We start from the raw sequence: 21,824 nt of genomic DNA on the forward strand, positions 1-21,824 counted from the left end.
AGGGGTAAGAGCTCTCTAAACTTTGCCCAGGCTATTCTTATTCTAGCAGCTACACTTTCAGCGCACCCACCCCCACTACTAACTTGGTCGCCCAGATAGCGGAAGCTATCGACTACCTCTAGTTTTTCACCCTGGAATGAGATAGAAGTTGTTTCCTGTTTGTTTGCAGTCTTTATTGCACCTGAACATCTGCCACAAACAAAAACTAACTTGCTAGTTAACCTGCCTTTGATGTTGCTGCACCTCTTATGTGTCCATAGCTTGCACCGGGTACATCTTATAGAGTTACTACCTACTCCTTTTCTACATACTGAGCAGGGCCATCTACCTGAAGGGGTTTGTGTTTTATCTACCTTCCTACTTATTAGGATTTTGGTTTTAGCTAGGTTGACTCTAAGGCCCTTCAATTCTAGACCTTGCTTCCACACCTGAAACTTCTCCTCTAGTTCTGATAGTGACTCCGCAATTAGGGCAAGGTCATCAGCATAGAGGAGCTCCCAGGGGCAACCTGTCTTGAACTCCTCTGTGATTGCCTGGAGGACTATGGTAAATAATAGGGGGCTGAGGACGGAACCTTGGTGGACCCCTACCTCTACCCGGAATTCATTGCTGTACTCATTTCCAACCCTCACCTTACTGGCCGCATCTCTGTACATGGCTCGCACAGCTCTCACTAGCCATATATATATATATATATATACTCTAACACACACACACACACACACACACATGTATTTGTATGTATGGTAAGAGAGGTCAATCCTCAAATTTGTGGTAAGTCCTTCAGTTTTCTAAATTTTCTCATTCACTGAGATAATGGCTGCTGACTGTTCAAAGATATTCTTGCAGCGATTATTATCTTCATCAAAATATTTGTCTTTAGAATTAGGTTCCTTTTGTAGATAGATTTATTATGAAAACAGCTCCACCCAAAGATACTGTTTCATGTCTTATAAATCTATTCCAATGTATTTCTAATGGTTTTACGAGATTCCATGATATTTCAGATAATTTTTCATGAATGCCAAAATATTAGCTGCCAAAACTAAACTAGATTAATAGTATAATATCAATTTAATAATTTAAGAAATAGCAATAACAGCTAAGCAATACTCTGGGTAACCATGGATCAAAAGGTGGACTTTGCTGAAGACACTCAAGAACAACATAGTAGTGGGGTTTGGTGAATTAGTGTAGCATTTGAAATTAGGCCTAGATTTGTGTCTAAGTGTAAAGAATTAAGAAACATTTTTGCATTTCTTTACCCAGCCATTCTCCTCTCTTCGCATCACGTCACACTCTAGTTGCACAATGCATTGGTTTTTATACCCAGTATTTCTCTCAGCTGACTTTTAAGATTATCTTAAATGCCTGCAGAGCTCACAAGAAGTAGCCATATGACCACGGGCATATGGCGTAGTGGTTAAGAGCACAGGCTACTAACCCCAAGATTCCGAGTTCAATTCCAAGCAGTGACCTGAACAATAACAATAATAATAATAATAATAATAATAATAACAACATCGAAAAATACCTTAGGAATGAGAACCCAGGTTCGATATTTCCCCAAGGCACCTGAAGAAGGCTGGAGGGTATATCAGCTGAAACATTGTGTTAACAACAAACAAGATGAGGACAAATATCTGTCAAATGTAAATAATGTACATAATTCCTCATCTCTTAAATATAGAACTGTAAGTAGCCAATAATTTCTGTTACCAAGGGGAAACAATTAGCAAGTGAGGTACTGGTTTTGAAAGTAGAATAGCCAAGGTAAGTACAGGTTGGGAAAAGTTCGGGGAAGTATTACCATTGCTGATCAAAAAGGGTTTGTTTTTTTGACTCAAAGTGAAAGGCAGATTGTATGATGCTTGTGTTTGAACTGTGATGTTGCACTGTAATAAAAATATGAATCTTAAAGGAAAAAAAAAAAACTAAAAAGAAGTAGAGCTAACACGTGTTGAAGAATATGTACATTGAAGCTAGACTTGAAAGGAGCTAAAAGTAAATTGGGATCCAAGTGGAATCAGGTCCCTTTGTTGTTTAAACTGCCGATGATTCTACTACACATCTTGTGTCCATAGCTTACACTGGGTATAGCCTATGGAATTTATACCTACTTCTTTTCTGCATATTAAACAAAGCCATTTTGCTGAAGGTACTAGAGTCCTGTCTTCTTTCCTACGCATTAAAACCTTACTCTTTACTAAGTTTGAGGCCTCTTGATTCCAGGTTTAGCTTCCATGCCTGGAATTTCCTCTCTAATTCCCCTGTAAATTCAGTAATGAGAACTAGATCATCAACATACAGGAGTTTTCCTCTGTAGGACTGAGATGACCAGGAGAGGGCTGAACCTTGATGAATTCCTGCCCTCACAAATTCATCACTGAAATCATTGTCAATTCTCTCCTTATTTACTGAAGCTTTGTCTGTAATTTGTGCAGCCCTCACAAACCAGCCATCTACACTTAGTTTCTTTGGTGACCACCAATTCACTGAACGTGGTACCATGTCACACACCTTCTCCTAGTTAATGAATATCAGGTAAAACAGTTTACTCTTAGCCAAGTATGTTTTTTTGCAGTTGCATCACAAAGATGGCATCTGAGGTAAGTCTTTCACACAAATTACCTCTTGCCTACGTCTACCCTGTAGCAGAACGTGCTTATAATCTTTGTGATCTTCATAACCTGATACAGTGGCCTGATTTCTTGATAGATTCTTCTCTCTAAAGCAACTCTTTTACTCTTCAAGCAGTTTATGATGATACTGCTGTGCCCATCCTTGTTTTTGTTTAGTTCTCTAAATCTGTGTTGGTTTGTTTACGTCCCCCATAACTTAGCAGTTTGGCAAAGGGAGAGAGAGACACACATAGACTAACTACCAGGCTTAAAATTACTTGTGGTGTTGATTCGTTTAAACCTGTCAAGGCAGGGCTCCAGCATGACCACAGTCCAATGACTGAAAGATTAAGAAAATAAAAGAATGTGTGTGTGTGTGTAAGTGCATGTGCACATTACTGTTTGTGCATGTGTGTGTGAGTGTGTTAATGTGTGAATGTGTGTGTGTGCACATGTAAATGTGTTTTACCTGAGAAACAGTCTATTACCATTTTCTAAACAGTTCAAGCAGAGATCAAAAAGAAAGAAATAAAGAAAGAGGGCAAATAATGCAGGTGTTGCTCTATTTCTTTGTAAAACAACAACAACAACAACAAAGATTTCTTTGATAGCAACCAGATTGGTAACTTGAGAAGAACGATAAGATTCAATAATCAACCTGAAGCATCTGCGTTCAATACTGATTAATTATGGATAGCGCCAACAGGTAAGGTGAATGTACAAAGTTTAATGGAGATTACAAGGTCTGAGGGGAAAGAGAACAACAACAACAATGAGAATAAAAGAGACGCATAAATTTGCATGTAATTACAATAATATTGCACACAGAAAAAGAATAAAAATGATGAAAATATATATCAATCAATAAAAACATCTTTACCTTGTTTTAGTCATTTGCCTTGGCCATACTGGAGCACTGCCTTGAAGGCGTGTTTAGCTGAATGAATCGACCCCTGTAGGTCGTTTTTTTAACCCTGGTACTTATTCTATCAGTTTCTTTTGCAGAACAGCTAGGTTACAGGGATGTAAACACACCAACACCGGCTGTCAAGTGGTGGTGGAGAGACAAACACAGACACAAACACATTTCAGTTTCCATCTACCAAATCCACTCACAAGGTTTTGGTTGGCTTGAGGCTATAAGAGAAGACACTTGCCCAAGGTGCCAAGCAACAGGACTGAACCCAGAAGCAAACTTCTGATACACAACCACATCCATGCCTCAGAAAGTGGTCAGCAAGTCACTACAGAGAAGTGAACCCTGGACCTCTCAAATTCTGTGGCTGTGTGGTAAAAAGCTTGCTTCCCAACCACATGGTTCTGGGTTTAGTCCCACTGTGTGGCATCTTGGGCAAGCACCTTCCACTATAACCCGGGGGCCAACCAAAGCCTTGTGAGTGGATCTGGTAGACAGAAACTGAAAAAAGCCTGTCATATAAATAGATATGCATACAGTAATCCCTCAGCTATCATGGGTGTTACACACCAAAACCTCTCACAGAAATAATTAAAATCTAAAAAAATATATATATCTATCTGCTGCAGAAACCTGCGATATACTGAGCAGTCTACGATATAAATTTACATATATTAGCCAGAAAATCCACGATGTACTGAGGGCGTGATAGGTGAATATGGTGAGGGATTACTGTATATATATATATATATATATATATATTAGCTTGATCCACTGGATGTGTAATGTCAGTGTGCACGCATGACAAAGTGTAGGCGCCCTGAGAGAAATGTTAAACATAAGAAGCATCGGATGTGGCATGCAAGAGAGACGTTTGCATTGGTATGGTTATGTACTATGGATGGATGAGGAGAGATGTGTGAAGAAGTGCTACTCCCAAACAGTGGAAGGAATCTGGGGTAGAGGTAGACCCAGGAAGGCATGGGATCAGGTAGTGAAGCATGACCTTTGAATGTTGGGCTTCACAGAGGCAATGACAAAAGACTGAGACCTCTGGAGATCTGCTGTGACTGGGAAGACCCAGCAAATAAAGTGAGTTCACAGTTGTAACCCACACCAGTGTCGCATAACCAGCCAACTCAAAAGTTACCTTGGATCGTAGGGTGACATTCCGTGCTTAAGAAGACCTACTGAGTCAAGTACATCAACATGAACAGCAATATCAAATGGAAATTATAGTTGTGACCCCCATGCCGGTGGCACGTAAAAAGCACCATCTGAATGTGGCCGATGCCAGTGCCACCTTGACTGGCTTCTGTGCCAGTGGCACATAAAAAGCACCATCTGATAGTGGCCAATGCCAGCTCCTCTGGCCCCTGTGCTGGTGGCACGTAAATAGCACCCACTACACTCCTGGAGTGGTTGGCGTTAGGAAGGGCATCCAGCTGTAGAAACACTGCCAGATCAGATTGGGGCCTGGTGAAGCCTCCTGGCTTTCCAGACCCCAGTCGAACCGTCCAACCCATGCCAGCATGGAAAACAGACGTTAAACGATGATGATGATGATGATATTTATGCGTGTGTGTTTGTCCCACAACCATTGCTTGACAACCAACGTTGGTGTGTTTATGTGTTCATAACTTAGCAGTTCACCAAAAGAGACTGATAAAATAAGTTCTAGGCTTACAAAGAATAAGTCCTGGAGTCAATTTCTTTCACTAAAAAACACATTAAGGCAGAGTTCCAATATGGATGCAGTCAAATGACTGAAAGAAGTACAATATATATGTATATATATATATATATATATATATATATATATATATATACTTTTTTTTTTTTTCTTCTTGTTTCAGTCTTTTGACTGTGGCCATGCTGGAGCACCGCCTTTAGTCGAGCAAATCGACCCCAGGACTTATTCTTTGGAAGCCTAGTACTTATTCTATCGGTCTCTTTTGCCGAACCGCTAAGTTACGGGGACGTAAACGCACCAGCATCGGTTGTCAAGCAATGCTAGGGGGACAAACACAAACACACACACATACATACATACATACATATATATATATATATATATATATATATATATATATATATATACATATATAAGACGGGCTTCTTTTCAGCTTCTGTCTACCAAATCCACTCACAAGGCTTTGGTCGGCCTGAGGCTATAGTAGAAGACACTTGCCCAAGGTACCACGCAGTGGGACTGAACTCAGAACCATGTGGTTGGTAAGCAATATATATATATAATCAAAATATGATAAATATCATAGGACGAAAAAAAAATGTTTTTTAATTGATCACAAAATGGCAATAAACTGGGAAGTTTTTTTTTTTTTATCTATTTGGTAAAGAGGTGGGGGTGGGGGAAAGAAAAGAGAAATTGTAAAGAAAATGATGTTGAAATGAAAAGGCAAGTGTTTTTTCAGTTGTAAAACAGGTAGAGCTGCTTGTCAAAAATTAAGGATTATTCCAGTGAACAGGATTAATGAATGTAATTAGAGTAAGTCGTTTATTTTAGAATATTTCCATCTACTGTTAGTCAATTTGAGTTAATATAACAGTGAGAAGAATTGTGGTGCAGGAAGAGATTCCAGTGGAAGTTGAAAATTAACTGAAATTTTAATATAAATAGAGTTTTTAGTTTTGGAAGGAAATGGAAAATAAGAGAGCCAAGCCAATGGCATTAGTAAAGATGAAGGACAAAAGATGAGAAAATATCTGTGGTTTTTGTTAATAGGAACAGGTGCGGTGGTGGTGTGGTAAGAAGTTTGTTTCCCAATAACATGGTTCTGGGTTCAGTCCAGCAGAGTGGCACCTTGAGCAAGTGTCTTTTACTATAGTCGCAGGCCACCTGGAGCCTTGTGAGTGGATTTGGTTGACAGGAAATGAAAGAAGCGCATTGAATATACGTGAGTGTGTGTGTGTGCGCGTGTGTATGTATGTGTGTGTTTCCCCCCCACCTCTTGACAACCATTATTGGTGTGTTTATGCTCCTGTAACTTAGTAGTTCGGCAACAGAGACCAATAGAATAGGTACCAAGCTCTAAAAAGTAAGTATTGGAATCGATTCATTCCACTGAAATTCTTCAAGGCAGTGCCCCAGCATGACCACAGACTAATGGCTGAAAGAAGTAAAGGATAAAAAGAAGAGCAGCTGGCTTGGTTCATGTTCAACCAACCGCAGCTGGCTTGGTTCATGTTCAACCAACCGCAGCCAGGTGTGGCTTAAGTGTTACACCTGGCCTCATACACAGATCTATAAACAATAATCAATCAGGTATAGATCTCCAGCCACAGTAGTTGGGTTGCTACAAGGCACCAGCAATGGCAGATGATCTGATAGGAGACGCACACATGATGCAGCAGCGGCTGTTTGGTCAGGCAACAGACTTCAGCAGCAGCAAACACTTGTTCTACAACAATTAACAGATCGAACCAAGTTGTTTTCTCTTTTCTTTATCTCTTTCTGCTTTGTTGTGTGAAGGGATGAACACTTTATACACTGCTCTGCGTGTGTGTGTGTGTGTACATACATACATACATACATACATACATACATACATACATACATACATATATATATGTGTATATATATATATTATGTATACATATATCATGAGGCTTTCCTCTGTCTACTTCGCAAAAGCAAGGTAGACCGAGGAAAATGTGAAGGGGACAGGTGGAAGAGGAGATTGGGAGGGTTGGCTTGAGAAGGGAGGATGCCCAAAACCAGGCAAGATGGTGAGATTGTGTGAGGGTGGTTTCTATGGCACTGAGGTAGATCCGGCCACCCCCATTAATGGGGACAAAACCCGGATTTAAAACACTGGATGATGATGATATATATATGTATATATATACATGTGTGTGTGTGTGTGTGTGTATATATATATATATACACACACACACACACACACACACACACACACACATACATGAGTGAGTGGACAGATGATAGAAGGGCACTCAACAAATTTATTAAGAGTTACATGTATGGATCAAAAGTTTGATTCAAATTCATTGGTACACCAAGTTTCATGTGTGATGCTAATCTTCAGCTATTTTGAATTTGATTTAAATTCAAAATGGCTGAAAATTAGCATCACACTTGAAACATAAACACACCAACACCAGTTGTCAAGCAGTGGTGGAGGACTAATACACACAAAAACACACACACCTGACAGGCTTCTTTCAGTTTCCATCTACCAAATCGGTGCAATTAATGTTAAGTTATTTCCCTTCACATCAGTGTTTTTCTTTTTTACATTTTGTTTTTATGAAAAATAATCAAACGTGTATCAAACAGTGTTGATATAAACTGTTAAAAGTGGTGCTCCAGCATGGCCTCAGTTTATTGACTAACAATCAATAAAAGAATAAATTCTAAAACTATAACAAATAAAACTGTTGCTTACCAATCAGCAGCAATTTGTGGTCCCCGGTCCCCTGTCACGGCAATGGCCTTCTCACTGGAAATGGAAATGGAAAATGACATTGGATTTGATTGACATTGGAGACAGAGAGAGAGAGAGATAAACTAGAGAGAGAGAGAGAGAAACTAGAGAGAGAGAGAGAAACTAGAGAGAGAGAGAGAGAGAGAAACTAGAGAGAGAGCGAGAGAGAGAAAGAGAATGGTACAACAAGGTGTTGGGACATAACAAAATTAATCATTATGACATCATCATCATCTTTTAACCTGCATATGCCATCCATCTTGGTCCTGCATTAGTTGAGGGAGGTCTTCGGAGAGGCACCCAGTGTTTCTGTTAAGTTGATCAACACACATTGTGTACAGACGACCTGTTCAAGCATGACCATGTTTTGGCATCCACAGCAGTGGGTCATTGGCCAGCTCTTGTTTATCTCGCCAGCAATGTCCTGCAAAGTGTAAATGACTTTCCCTTATAATAGTGGAAGCAAGCAGCAGTTTCTTGGTGGGATGATTTCTCCAAGATATATTTAAGACTGCTCTTAACATTTGGGTGTAAGTTCTATCTAGCTGGGTTTCCAGATTTTCGGTAAGCGTCCAGGCTGTTGCTTCATCTAAAAGGACATACTAAGACCTAAAATTATTTCTTTACAGAGCAAACTGTAGCAGTAACAGCAACAGCAGTAGCGTCATCACAACTGTTGAGAACAATTTCCATAAAGACACATTATGTGGGACAAAAGTGAAGGATGCAGTTGTGATGATGTTTGAAGTTTGTCAATGAGTTGGGGAGGTGAAAGGTGAGGGGGATGTTGAGACTGAAGGGAAATATAGGGAGAGACGTAAGTAGAGGAGAGCAAAGGTTGTTGTGGAAAAGACCAAGAGAGGAAACAGCATAATTGTGAATTGAGGCTTCTAGAAGATTGGTGAGGGAATCGGTGACATTCAGTGGAGTTGATGCCTTTGGAGTGAATGGCTTCCGAGAATCTAGATTTTTCTATGAATTCTTTTTTATTGTTCTCAGCTTTTGCACAAAGAAATTTATGAGAGTTTAACTTTTTAACTTGTGCTAATTTCAAGTCAAATTTAGGTCAGAGCAGAAAACAGACGAAAAAGCGGTTCGTTTAGCCTGACCTAACTAAGAAAAATATAAAACTACAGAACCCAAATTCAGTTCTACTTCTTTCACTTGGCCTCTTGGTGGGAAGAACACATCTGCCTGCATCTCCCTTTGCTAATACCTTATCATGGTGGGACTATACAACTGTCTCTCTCTCTACTGGTCAACACAGAGAGGTAAGTGGGAGTTAAACGATGATGCTGATGGTGATTATTGTTAAACCATTTTTTGATGCAAAGACGTGTGTATGTGCACGTGTATGTATGTGCATGTGTGTGCATGCATGTATTACACATACTTATATGCACATTATTCAGAACTGTGTTACTACTGAGTTTGTCATTCTGTGCAACATTTTAAGATTGAAATATTTCATTGCTCTCAGTGTCATGTATGGTTCCCCTCCCCACCACTGACTCCACACCACCCGCACTCCAGTCCCCCACTTTGCTCCGCTGGTTATTCTGTAGTAACTTGTTGTTGTTGAATCATATGACTTTTGTTGTGTGTCTGTTAGTAATTAAAATACCCCAAAAACTGACTTGAAGGAACAACACCAGGGGGTTGGTGGGGAGGATAGAACTGCAGTGGCAGTGGTGCTATATATATATATATATATATATACACACACACACATACAGAGAGAGAGAGAGAGAGAGAGAGAATGAAAGAGGGAGAGTGACTTCAATAAACATTGCTCAGTATAGTCTTCCTTTTATTTAAACACACACACACACATAAATACCCCCACCCTATGTATATGTAATATCAATTTCATTTGGGTTTTAACCTTGCTTTATTCAGCTCATCCATGGGTAACAGCGATCACAGACATATAAAATGGAAATGGATAGTTTTACTGATAACATATCTGACAATCCATACACACCCATGGAGTTTATATAATTATTAACAAGGACAACAGAGTTAACAATTCAATCTATTACATCATTTTACAATTGTTTCATTGATATTTTAAGAGGATTGCTATATTATCTTAATATGTGTAACAATATATTGCATTGATATTATTATGCTAATAATGCCAAAATATTGACTCATCAGGTTTATGTATAAAATCCAATTACTGAATGAACTTGTACATTCAAGAATCATCATTATCATCATCATCATTTAACGTCTGTTGTCCATGCTGGCATGGGTTGGACGGTTTGACTGGGCTGGCACACTGGAAGGCTGCACCTGACTCCAGTTTGATTTGGTATGGTTTCTACGGCTGGATGCTCTTCCTAATGCCAGCCACTCCAAGAGTGTAATGGGTGTTTTTACATGCTACCAGCATGGGTGCCATTTGTGTGACACCAGGGTGCATTTATGTGCCACTGGCGTGACACCAATATCTGCCACAACACTACATAATGCAAAAGGTCTCGGTCACTGCCTCCGTGAAGAATATATTAATTATTTTCGTAGCATCTAATATCCATCCCAGAAAACTTCTAAACAGCATTTCATTAATAAATATGGGGAATATGATAAAATATATAAATACATAATGTGTCTCAAAGAAATATATCTTGGTATATATGAACATTTCACTTTGGTTATATTCAATAAATATACACAATTTCTGCACAACTTTATATGTGTGTGGGTGTGTGTGTGTGTGTGTGTGTGTGTGCTGGTGCCATATAAAAAGCACCCAGTAGAATCTGTAAAGGGGTTGGTGTTAGAAAAGACATCCAGCTGTAGAAACAATGCCAGATCAGACTGGAGCCTGGTGCAGCCTTCTGGTTTGCCAGTCCTCAGTCAAACCATCCAACCCATGTCAGCATGGAAAGTGGAAGTTAGACGACAATGATGATGATGATCACACACACACACACACACACACACACACAGAAAGAGAGAGACATACATAGTGAGTTCACATTAATTCATTCAAAAACTGTTTAACAATTGGTTTTCAGTTGATAAATGTTAACAGTCTGATGCTGAGAGAGAGAGAGAGAGAGAGAGAGAGAGAGAGAGAGAGAGAGACCTTCATAGCAATGATTCGGTGCCTCTTGACACCACAGTGCCATAATTACTCTGGACACTGAAACTACTAGTTCTAGAGAATCGTTAAGGCTTTTGAGATCAACCTTCATGATTCTAAAAGAATCTAAATTAAAAACCTTATTTCCATCAGAATTTCACGTTATGTTTCAAGACATGAGCTTAATAATAATGACAAAGCTATTTTACTTAATTCCTCATTGTTTCCAAAATTAATTGAAACAAAGGCAGTAAATTTCAACAGAAATATAAGAAAAAGGTAAATGCTTAGAAATGAAACCTATTCACATTTTTGTGGCTTGAAATTTTGTATATATATATATATACAAATATGATATGTGAGAATTAGTTGGTTGTCATAATAAAACTCAGAGTTTCGGATACTGGGGCTGAAAACTGCTCCGGCATTTCATCAGTTATTAAGACAAAACGCTATGGAAAAAAACCCCATTGAATAAAGGGAAATTACTCCAATAGGCATGGCCAAAGTAATACTTTGTAGAATCCACATATGCACACATACACACACGTATGTATATATATCAATATACATACTAACACACGCGTGAACATATACATACAAACACACATATATACATATATATGTCTACGCATATATATATATCAGGTGCAATAAAGACTGCAAACAAACAGGAAACAACTTCTATCTCATTCCAGGGTGAAAAACTAGAGGTAGTCGATAGCTTCCGCTATCTGGGCGACCAAGTTAGTAGTGGGGGTGGGTGCGCTGAAAGTGTAGCTGCTAGAATAAGAATAGCCTGGGCAAAGTTTAGAGAGCTCTTACCCCTGCTGGCGACAAAGGGACTCTCACTCAGAGTAAAAGGCAGACTGTATGACGCATGCGTACGAACAACCATGCTACATGGCAGTGAAACATGGGCTGTAACTGCTGAGGACATACGTAAGCTCGCAAGGAATGAAGCCAGTATGCTCCGTTGGATGTGTAATGTCAATGTGAATACCCGTCAGAGTGTAAGTATCTTGAGAGAAAAGCTGAACATTAGAAGCATCAGTTGTGGCGTGCAAGAGAGACGATTGCGCTGGTATGGACATGTGGTGAGAATGGAGGAGGATAGCTGCGTGAAAAAGTGCCACACCCTAACAGTTGAGGGAACCCGTGGAAGAGGTAGGCCCAGGAAGACCTGGGCTGAGGTGGTGAGGCAAGACCTTCGTACATTGGGCCTCACCGAGGCGATGACTACGGACCGAGACCTTTGGAAATGGGCTGTGCGTGAGAAGACCCGGCAAGCCAAGTAAGATCGTTGCCAGTGCCCCTGGACTGGTTCTTGTGCGGGTGGCACATGAGATGCACCATTTTGAGCGTGGCCGTTGCCAGTACCGCCTGACTGGCTCCTGTAGGATTTTCGAGCGAGATCGTTGCCAGTGCCCCTGGACTGGCTTGTGCGGGTGGCACATAAAAGACACCATTTCGAGCGTGGCCGTTTTCGTGCGGGTGACACGTAAAAGCACCCACTACACTCTCTGAGTGGTTGGCGTTAGGAAGGGCATCCAGCTGTAGAAACTCTGCCAAATCAGACTGGAGCCTGGTGTTGCCATCCGGTTTCACCAGTCCTCAGTCAAATCGTCCAACCCATGCTAGCATGGAAAGCGGACGTTAAACGATGATGATGATGATGATCATCATCATCATCATCATCATCGTTTAACGTCCGCTTTCCATGCTAGCATGGGTTGGACGGCTTGACCAAGGACTGGTGAAACCGGATGGCAACACCAGGCTCCAATCTAAATTTGGCAGAGTTTCTACAGCTGGATGCCCTTCCTAACGCCAACCATCAGAGAGTGTAGTAGGTGCTTTTACGTGTCACCTGCACGAAGGCCAGTCAGGCGATACTGGCAACGACCACGCTCGAAATGGTGTCTTTTATGTGCCACCCGCACAAGCCAGTCCAGGGGCACTGGCAACGATCTCGCTCGAAAATCCTACGGAGGCCAGTCAGGCGGTACTGGCAACGGCCACGCTCAAAATGGTGCATCTTATGTGCCACCCACACAAGAGCCAGTCCAGGGGCACTGGCAACGATACAGATGAGGTGATATGTTAATGAGGTGTTATGTTAATGAGGTGCTATGTTAATGAGGTGCTATGTTAATGAGGCAATATTATAATATAACATTAATAAGGTGGTGAGCTGGCAGAATTGTTAGCATGCATGGGCAAAATGCTTAGTGGCATTTAGTCCGTGTTTGTGTTCTGAGTTCAAATTCTGCTAAGGTCGATTTTGCTTTTCATCCTTTTGCAGTCGATAAAATAAGTACCAGAAAAACTGTGGGGTTGATGGAATCGACTTATCACCCTTCCCCGAAAATTGCTGTCCTTTTGCCAAAATTTGAAACCAATATTACACATTAATTTGATGGTATTTTAATGTAGCAATATTTTAGTATTATGTGTTCATGATGTAATACATGTAGCAATATGTTATTGCTGGATCCAGAATCTTTTATACAGAACCTGTGGTCAACATTTTGACAATTCACTGCTGTACATACATACACACACATTCACACACATTCACACACACTCTCACACAGAGGCATGCATACACACTCACACAGAGGCATGCATACACACTCACACAAGCATGCATACACACACTCACACACACTCTCTCTCTCCCACACTCTCTCTCCCACACACACTCTCTCTCTCTCTCTCTCTCTCTCTCTCTCTTTCTCTCTCTCTCTCTCTCACACACACACACACAAATTCTGGAGTAAATATTCACGAAATGAGACTCATTTTGCTATGTTTTATGTATTTATTTCATTTTACTTCAAACCACAAAAAAAAAAACAACCTCCAAAAAGAAAAAAAGTTGAAATAAAATCCGAGATGTAAATTAAGAGGAAATTTATTATCTTCATTGAGGAATGCATTATGGGTAACTGGAGTAAAAAAGGAGGGAAATAGGTGAAGCAGTGACTAATTTATAATGTAATATGATGAAAAACAACAGCAACAACAACAATATCTGGTGGTTGGTAGGGAACGGAGGATGGTGAGTGTTTTGTCATAATAAGCCTAAGTGGTTTGATTAGCAGCAGTGTGTGAAATGTGGGAGAGCATTGCCAAGGACAAGGACAACGAAATGACAAGAGAAGAAGAAAGAGAAGGATGTGGGTGGAGGTGTATGGTGGTGTCAATGAGAACGAGTAGAGGGGGGATGCGACAGAAGAAGAAGAAGAAGGTGAGGAGGAGAGGAAACTGAGCAGGTCACTTGGTGTTTAGTTCCAGGGGCCAGCCTTGATTAGAAAGGCCAAGGATCAAAGGCACTCCAGCCGTGACCATCCCAGCATTTTCAACACTTAGAGCTAGTCAGAGTGCCCTTTCTGACATGGTAAGGGTAGTTGCAGTTTAATTATGAAACACTTCGCCTTTCATCCTTTCGGGGTTGATAAATTAAGTACCAGTTACGCACTGGGGTCGACGTAATCAACTTAATCCCTTTGTCTGTCCTTGTTTGTCCCCTCTATGTTTAGCCCCTTGTGGGCAATAAAGAAACGAAACAAGAAACAATGTATCACACGTTACATTATGATGATGATGATGATGACAATATTTAATATAAAAACAGATCAAATGTCAATTCATGTAAGTCGACATGGTATGAATTAATACAAGTCATTGTTACTATGTCATATGACAATGACAGTTACTATATGTCATATGACAGAGTATATGAGAGTATTACTATGTCATGTGACCTTGCTATTATTATAACATGACTATTATATATATATATATATATATATGAATGTATGTATGTATGTATGTATGTATATAATATAAATAATATATAAATATATGCATATATCCATACATATATGTACATACCTACATATATATGTATATATACATGCATATATGAGTACAGGACGTCAAAAAAACGTTAAACATAATGAGAAATGAAAACATAGAAAACGAACTTTTTTTCAAACAAAAAAAAAACAAAAAACAAATAGAGAAACGAGACATGCAACATAAAGAGTATAGCCCTTAGTCAGTTGTCCCTGTTCCATCTACTCCACATTTCGAAATATGCATACAGAGAGAGAGGCAGAAAGAGAAATAGAGAGAGAATGTTGGCAAGTTCCATAATATAATCTCAGTGACTATCGGTTTCATCTGAAGATTCTTCACTTTATGAAACTGATGATCACAGAGATATATTGATTTTCCCAAATTGAATATTACAATACAAACAATATTGAGTTCTCTCTTTTTTTCTTAGAAGTAGGAGTACACAGCAATCAAACCTTCATCTCTCTCTCTCTCTCTCTCTCAAACACACATGTGTAGATCAACTCCCAACATTCCAAGTTCAAATCCAACGCAGGTCAGTTTTGCTTTTATTCTTTTGGGAGTCAATAATTAGTCATAAACCAGAGACTGAGACAACTGCACTCCACCCTCCAGACATGAAGAGCCTTGCACCAAAGTGAAAAATATTATTTAGTTTGCTTTGTATGTGAATTGCTAGGGCATTCACAGGCTGATCACATAATCAAGAATTTCCAAGTTAATTAAGTAAGCACTGGAAGACAAAGGTATTTCTAACAAAGTCCAGCATTCCAGCATTCTGACTACTGATGAAGAAGAGTTTCCACATGTTCGCTTTTATGTATCCAAACATATTGAAGGAAATTCCCAGAACTCAAAATGTTAGAACATCAAGTAAAATGAAGTAGCAGTAGTAGTAGTAGGGGGACATGTGCTGTAACAGTGTGTTGTTGCATCCATCATTTGTTGGTGATTGCTTACTCCTGGCAGGTGATGCCTTTGCAGGTGGCAACCTCCCAGCCGATGGGTCTGTTTGGGTAGTTGTTGCTTTATGGGGTAGGAGGGCAAATCCTACCTCAACCTCTTTTACTTGCCTTTCGTTATGTAATGCAGAGGCAACACTGAGCCCAGTCTTTGACATGCTCGTCCCCACACAGCATGAGAGCAACGTGAAATGAAATGTTTTACTCAAAAACATAACATGCTGCCCCATCCAGGAATTGAACCTGTGATCTTGTGAATCTTCAGAGCATCACACAAAATACTGAACAGCATGTCTTGCAGCTTTTTAATCTCAGATAATTCAGACAATTGGATGAAGAAGTCCATGGCAGTTAGCATCTTGTGGGACCCCTTGATCATAAATTGTAATCTATATTCACAGTGGCCCCTTCTTCATCTGTTATCCCTGTGGCAAATAAAGGAAACCATTGTTATTCTATTGTTTCTTTCAGTTATGTTCTGGGTTGAACATTCTGCTGAGGTCAGTTTTGCTTCTATCTTTTTTGGTTTCATAAAGTAATAAGTACCAGTCATATATTGAGGTTCATGTAATTCACTAATTTCCTCCCACTAAAATTGCTGACTTTCTGCCAAAATTTTAAGCCACTATCATCATCATCATCATCATCATTATTATTATTGTGAGGGTGTGTGGCTTAGTGGTTAGGGTATTTGGTTCACGAATGTAAGGTCATGAGTTCAATTCCCGGCAACGTGTATCCTTGAGCAAGACACTTTATTTTCACGCTGCTCCAGTCCACTCAGCTGGCAAAAATGAGTTGTATCTGTATTTCAAAGGGCCTGGCCTTGTCACACTCTGTGTCACACTGAATCTCCTTGAGAACTACATTATAAGGGTACACGTGTCTGTGGAGTACTCGGCCACATGCACATTAATTTCACAAGCAGGCAGTTCCATTGATTGGATCAACAGGAACCCTCATCGTCATAATCGACAGAGTGCCATCTATTATTATTATTATTATTATTATTATTATTATTTTGGTTTTGCTCAGGTTCGGTTTTATTCCTGATAGGATTTATGTGGGTAGTGGGTTACTACCCGTAACCTTATGTATCCACAAGTTTTCAGCAGTCTTTCAAGTGCTTAGAACCCTCCTGGTAATCCTTGCTGTCCCTAAGAAACAAGCTTTCTGTAGGAGCTCATTCTATTTCAATCCTCTTCAGCCATTTGGCTATCTCTTTTTGCTTACGTTTCCCAACACACCAATTATTATAGGCACGACCTTTACTCTTCGTATGTATTCCACTGAGGTCAACTTTGCCTTTCATTCTTTTGGGGTTGATAAATTAATACCAGTGAAACACTGGTGTTGATGTAATTGACTTATTCCCCCCGCCAAAAAAAAAAAAATGGCTGCCCTTGTGGCAAAATCTGAAAAAATTATTATTATTATTATTACTATCATTATTATTATTATTAGTATTACTATCATTATTATTATTATTACTATCATTATTATTATTATTACTATCATTATTATTATTATTATTATTATTATTACTATCATTATTATTATTATTACTATTATTATTACTATCATTATTATTATTATTATTATTACTATCATTATTATTATTATTGTTATTACTATCATTATTACTATCATTATTATTATTATTATCTATATTTGCTCTCTTAAACTAATTTTAAAATCATTTTTGCCAAACTGAAAGTATGATACCAGGAATAGGATCTGAGCAACTGATTTCACTTTTTACTTACATTTTAGCAGATAACCACCCCTAATTAGTTGCTTAACAAAACCAACATAATTAGAACAAATAAACCAAGACTTAAGGCCCTGCTATCAAAACCCTTTGCTGAGGAATTAAAACAATTGTCAGAGATGGTTCGACAACAACATACGATAGAGTTAATAAGAAACCAAAGGAGACAGCTAGAACCAAGAGACACTTTCTTGTGTAGCAGCACCATGTGATGATGAAAAACAGCAGAATCTTGTAATACAAAACAAGAGCCTCTTATGTGGAAGTGGTTTATGATAAAAATAGAATTTGTGTCCAACCAGTGAACACCATTAAGTAATGAGAACTAAAGTACCTCACACAAACACAACAGCAAGACAGATGTTAAAATGGTAAATGTTGATCCTGCCAATACTTTAGTTTCCTGTTCTTACATTTCTTAAGACAGAATGGTAAATACTGTTTCTTCTTATCTTAGAAATCATTAACCATTTCTGATTATTCTAATGAGATTCTATTATTATTATTATTATTATTATTATTATTATTATGGTGGTGGTGGTGGTGAGCTGGCAGAATCATTAGCACGCCGGACAAAATGCTAAGTGATATTTCGCCAGTCTTTATGTTCTGAGTTCAAATTCCACCAACGTCAACTTTGCCTTTCATCCTCTTCCGGGTCGATAAATTAAGTATCAGACGAGCAATGGAGCTGATGTGATCAACTCTCTACCTTACCCAAATTTCAAGCCTTGTGCCTATAGTAAAGAAGATTATTATTATTATTATTAGCATGATGAGCTGGTAGAATCGTTAGCACATCAGATCAAGTGGTCACATCTTATTTCTTTATTGCCCACAAGGGGCTAAACATAGAGGGGACGAACAAGGACAGACAAAGGGATTAAGTTGATTACATCGACTCCAGTGCGTAATTGGTACTTAATTTATTGACCCAGAAAGGATGAAAGGCAAAGTCGACCTTGGTGGAATTTGAACTCAGAACACAACAGCAGACGAAATACCGCTAAGTGTTTCGCCCGGTGTGCTAACGTTTCTGCCAGCTCTTGATAACCAATCGTGATTCCTTAGGCACTGGAAACTTTACTGTTGGACATATATGCATGTGTGTGTGTGTGTGTTTTAGTATTTCTCATGTGAAGGGTTCACATCGTGTCACAGTTCAATTCAAATACAAGTACCTCAGCAGAATTAAGCAAAGTACCTCAATAACATTTAAAAAATAGGTTTAATCCATTCAGCAACACAGTGAAACTGTTGTAAAGGCTTTGATGTACTTGCTCAACCTACTGGAAATAGTAGCCAAATCTCTCTCAAATCACATCCTATTGCATTAAAAGAGGAAAGAGACACTGAATACTGTAGCGTTGGATATATACTACTGGGATGAAAAGACAGGATGGTCATGAATGGATTTGGTCACTGAGAGGGTCACTTACAGTTTAGTAAGAACAATCTTAGAATTAGACGAAGCTCATCATCGTCATCGTTGTTTAATATCAGCTTTCCATGCTGGCATGGGTTGGACGGTTTGACTGAGGGCTGGCAAGCCAGGAGGCAGCACCAGGCTCCAATCTGATCTGGCAAAGTTTCTACAGCTGGATGCCCTTTCTAATGCCAACCACTCCGAGAGTGTAGTGGGTGCTTTTTGTGTGCCACTGGCATGAGGGTACTGGCATCAACCACACTCAAATGGTGTTTTTTATGTGCCACCAGCACAGGAGCCAGTCAGGTGGCACTGGCAACGACCACGCTCGAATGGTGTTTTTTACGTGCCACCGGTACAGGAGCCAGTCAGGCAACACTGGCAACGATCATGCTCAAATGGTACTTTTTACGTGCCACCGGCAGGAATGGTAATTAACAAATGTTATTCCTGCTAGGACTGTTTTGTCTTTTAAACTAAACTTTTACAACTATAATATGCAATGTATCCTTCTGTTTTAAGACTAGGATGTGACCTGAAGGGAATTTAGCAGCTATTTCTAGAGGTTCATTTGTTGGATCATTATGACATAGATTTTTGTACACAGAGTTCAGGTAATGGCTACAGTGGAGTGAAGGAACTTGTCTGAGGTCATACATAGGAAATGAGTATAGTAATGTGGGAGAACTTATTTAAAGTCATACATATTTATAAGGAAGGAAACAGCAGAGTGAAGTGACTTGTCTAAGGTCATAGATTTGAAAGGAAAGAGTATAGTGGAGTAGAGGAACTTGTCTAAGGCCATAGATAAATGTTGTGAAATGAAATGACAATTTCCTGAAAATGATTTCATCAAGTGTGAGGACTGAAATGAAATAAAAAAGAACTGGACAGAAACTGATGTGAAACTATAAAAGGATAAACGAAGTAATTGGTGTAATTAATGAGTGATGGTGATATATCTTCACTGTACTCAATCACTAATGATATTAAGAAGGATTAACTTTACTTCATCACTTACCCCCCCCCCCTCCACCGCCCACTAAAATTAAGCTAAGCTACCACTTCACAGTGAAAAGCTTTAGTTTTATAATGAAACTAATTCGAAACAAAAGAAGTCAATTATGATCCTGTTTTAATCTGAATCCCTCAATTTAGAACAGATTAGAACGAAGATCACGGGCGATGGAATTCTTTACTAAATCCTATTTTGTTCTTAAATTGAATTAAAAATTATGGAGATCAATAATTTTACCTGATCTCCTATCAGTGGTGGCTTTAGACAGAAAATCCTTAAGAAATTACTAATTCTTAACTAGATTAACATAATAAATAAATGACAATACATATACACACACAAACACACACACACATGCACGCACACACATGCACGCACACGCATGCACACACACGCACAAACATGATGGTGATGACGACGATGATAATGGTGCTAATGAAGATGATAACGATGATATAGAAAACCTCTACAATATCTTTGGCACACAAAGAAGATAGTAAAGATATCAAAACAACACACAAACAGCAATCACAAGTCTCACATTTGGTCATCAGAAAGAAACAATAATTCTTTACAAACAATATGTTCCATCCATCATTGATGTGTGAAAGTAGTTCTTGGGGCCTTAATCTTGCCAAAACGAAGAACACCAAATTTGGGAAAGGCTGTGCATCATTAGAGGTTGTACACAGGGCCACCTATACAACAACACAAAACTATCATAAACAAAAGGTCACCTGGATATGTAAAGGGGTTGGGGGCAGTTAGTTTCTGCAACAAACTGTAACCCCAAAACACTTACTGTCACTACATGGAAAACTATGTTCAAATACCCAGATGCACATTCAAAAGTACTAAATTTTCCCCCATTCAGCCTTAGCAAACATAAGGGACACACAGACAGAGAGATAGCAGCAACGTCATCCTTCACTGGCCCTAAGAGCACTAAATGTAGAGAAACAACAAACATTATGTTCTGGCAGAGTATACCTTAGCTGTCTCCACTATGACAGCCATCTGAATCTGGGACTATCATGCATCGTTACATGTCAAGTACTTAGTTTCTACAGAACAAGACTAGGCAGTAGAAGAGATACAACATGTCAACAGCACTGCTTCATTGAGATGCAGTTGGGATTTGGGCCAGGGTTAAGCACCACTGACGTTATATTTCTGGTAAGACAGCTGCAGGAGAAATTCCTGCAACAAACACTGAAAATGTGCAGAAAACAGCTTCCGTTACGTTCCAGGGGGGAAAACTACAAGTAGTTGATAGCTTCTGTTACCTAGGAGACCAAGTCAGTAGCAGGGGTGGATGCTCTGAAAGTTCAGCTGCTAGAATAAGAATAGCCTGGGCAAAGTACACAGAGCTCCTACCTCTGCTGGTAACAAAGGGCCTCTCGCTCAGAGTAAAAAGTAGACTGTATGACGCATGTGTACGAACAGCCATGCTACATGGCAGTGAAACATGGACCATGACTGCTGAGGACATGCGTAAGCTTGTAAGGAATGAAACCAGTATGCTCCGATGGATGTGTAATGTCAGTGTGCATACTCGACAGAGTGTCAGTACCTTGAGAGAAAAGTTGGACCTAAGAAGCATCAGATGTCATGTGCAAGAGACACGACTGTGCTGGTATGGCCATGTGTTGCGAATGGGTGAAGACAGCTGTGTGAAAAAGT

At 39.4% G+C, this 21,824-nt stretch overlaps 1 protein-coding gene across 8 annotated transcripts in view; it reads right to left on the reverse strand.

Moving 5' to 3' along the window:
* Positions 1–21,824, reverse strand: part of LOC106869956 (ubiquitin-associated and SH3 domain-containing protein B) — a 260,010-nt gene that overhangs the window by 51,282 nt on the left and 186,904 nt on the right. For all 8 annotated transcript variants that reach the window (XM_089348340.1, XM_089348336.1, XM_089348345.1 and 5 more), the window contains one exon: positions 7,965–8,018. In XM_089348340.1, coding sequence (XP_089204466.1) covers positions 7,965–8,018 — 54 coding nt within the window. The remainder of the gene's footprint in view (positions 1–7,964; positions 8,019–21,824) is intronic.

The sequence above is a fragment of the Octopus bimaculoides genome, chromosome 1, assembly GCF_046866305.1.
Source record: "Octopus bimaculoides isolate indiv1 chromosome 1, ASM4686630v1, whole genome shotgun sequence".
NCBI lineage: Eukaryota > Metazoa > Mollusca > Cephalopoda > Octopoda > Octopodidae > Octopus > Octopus bimaculoides.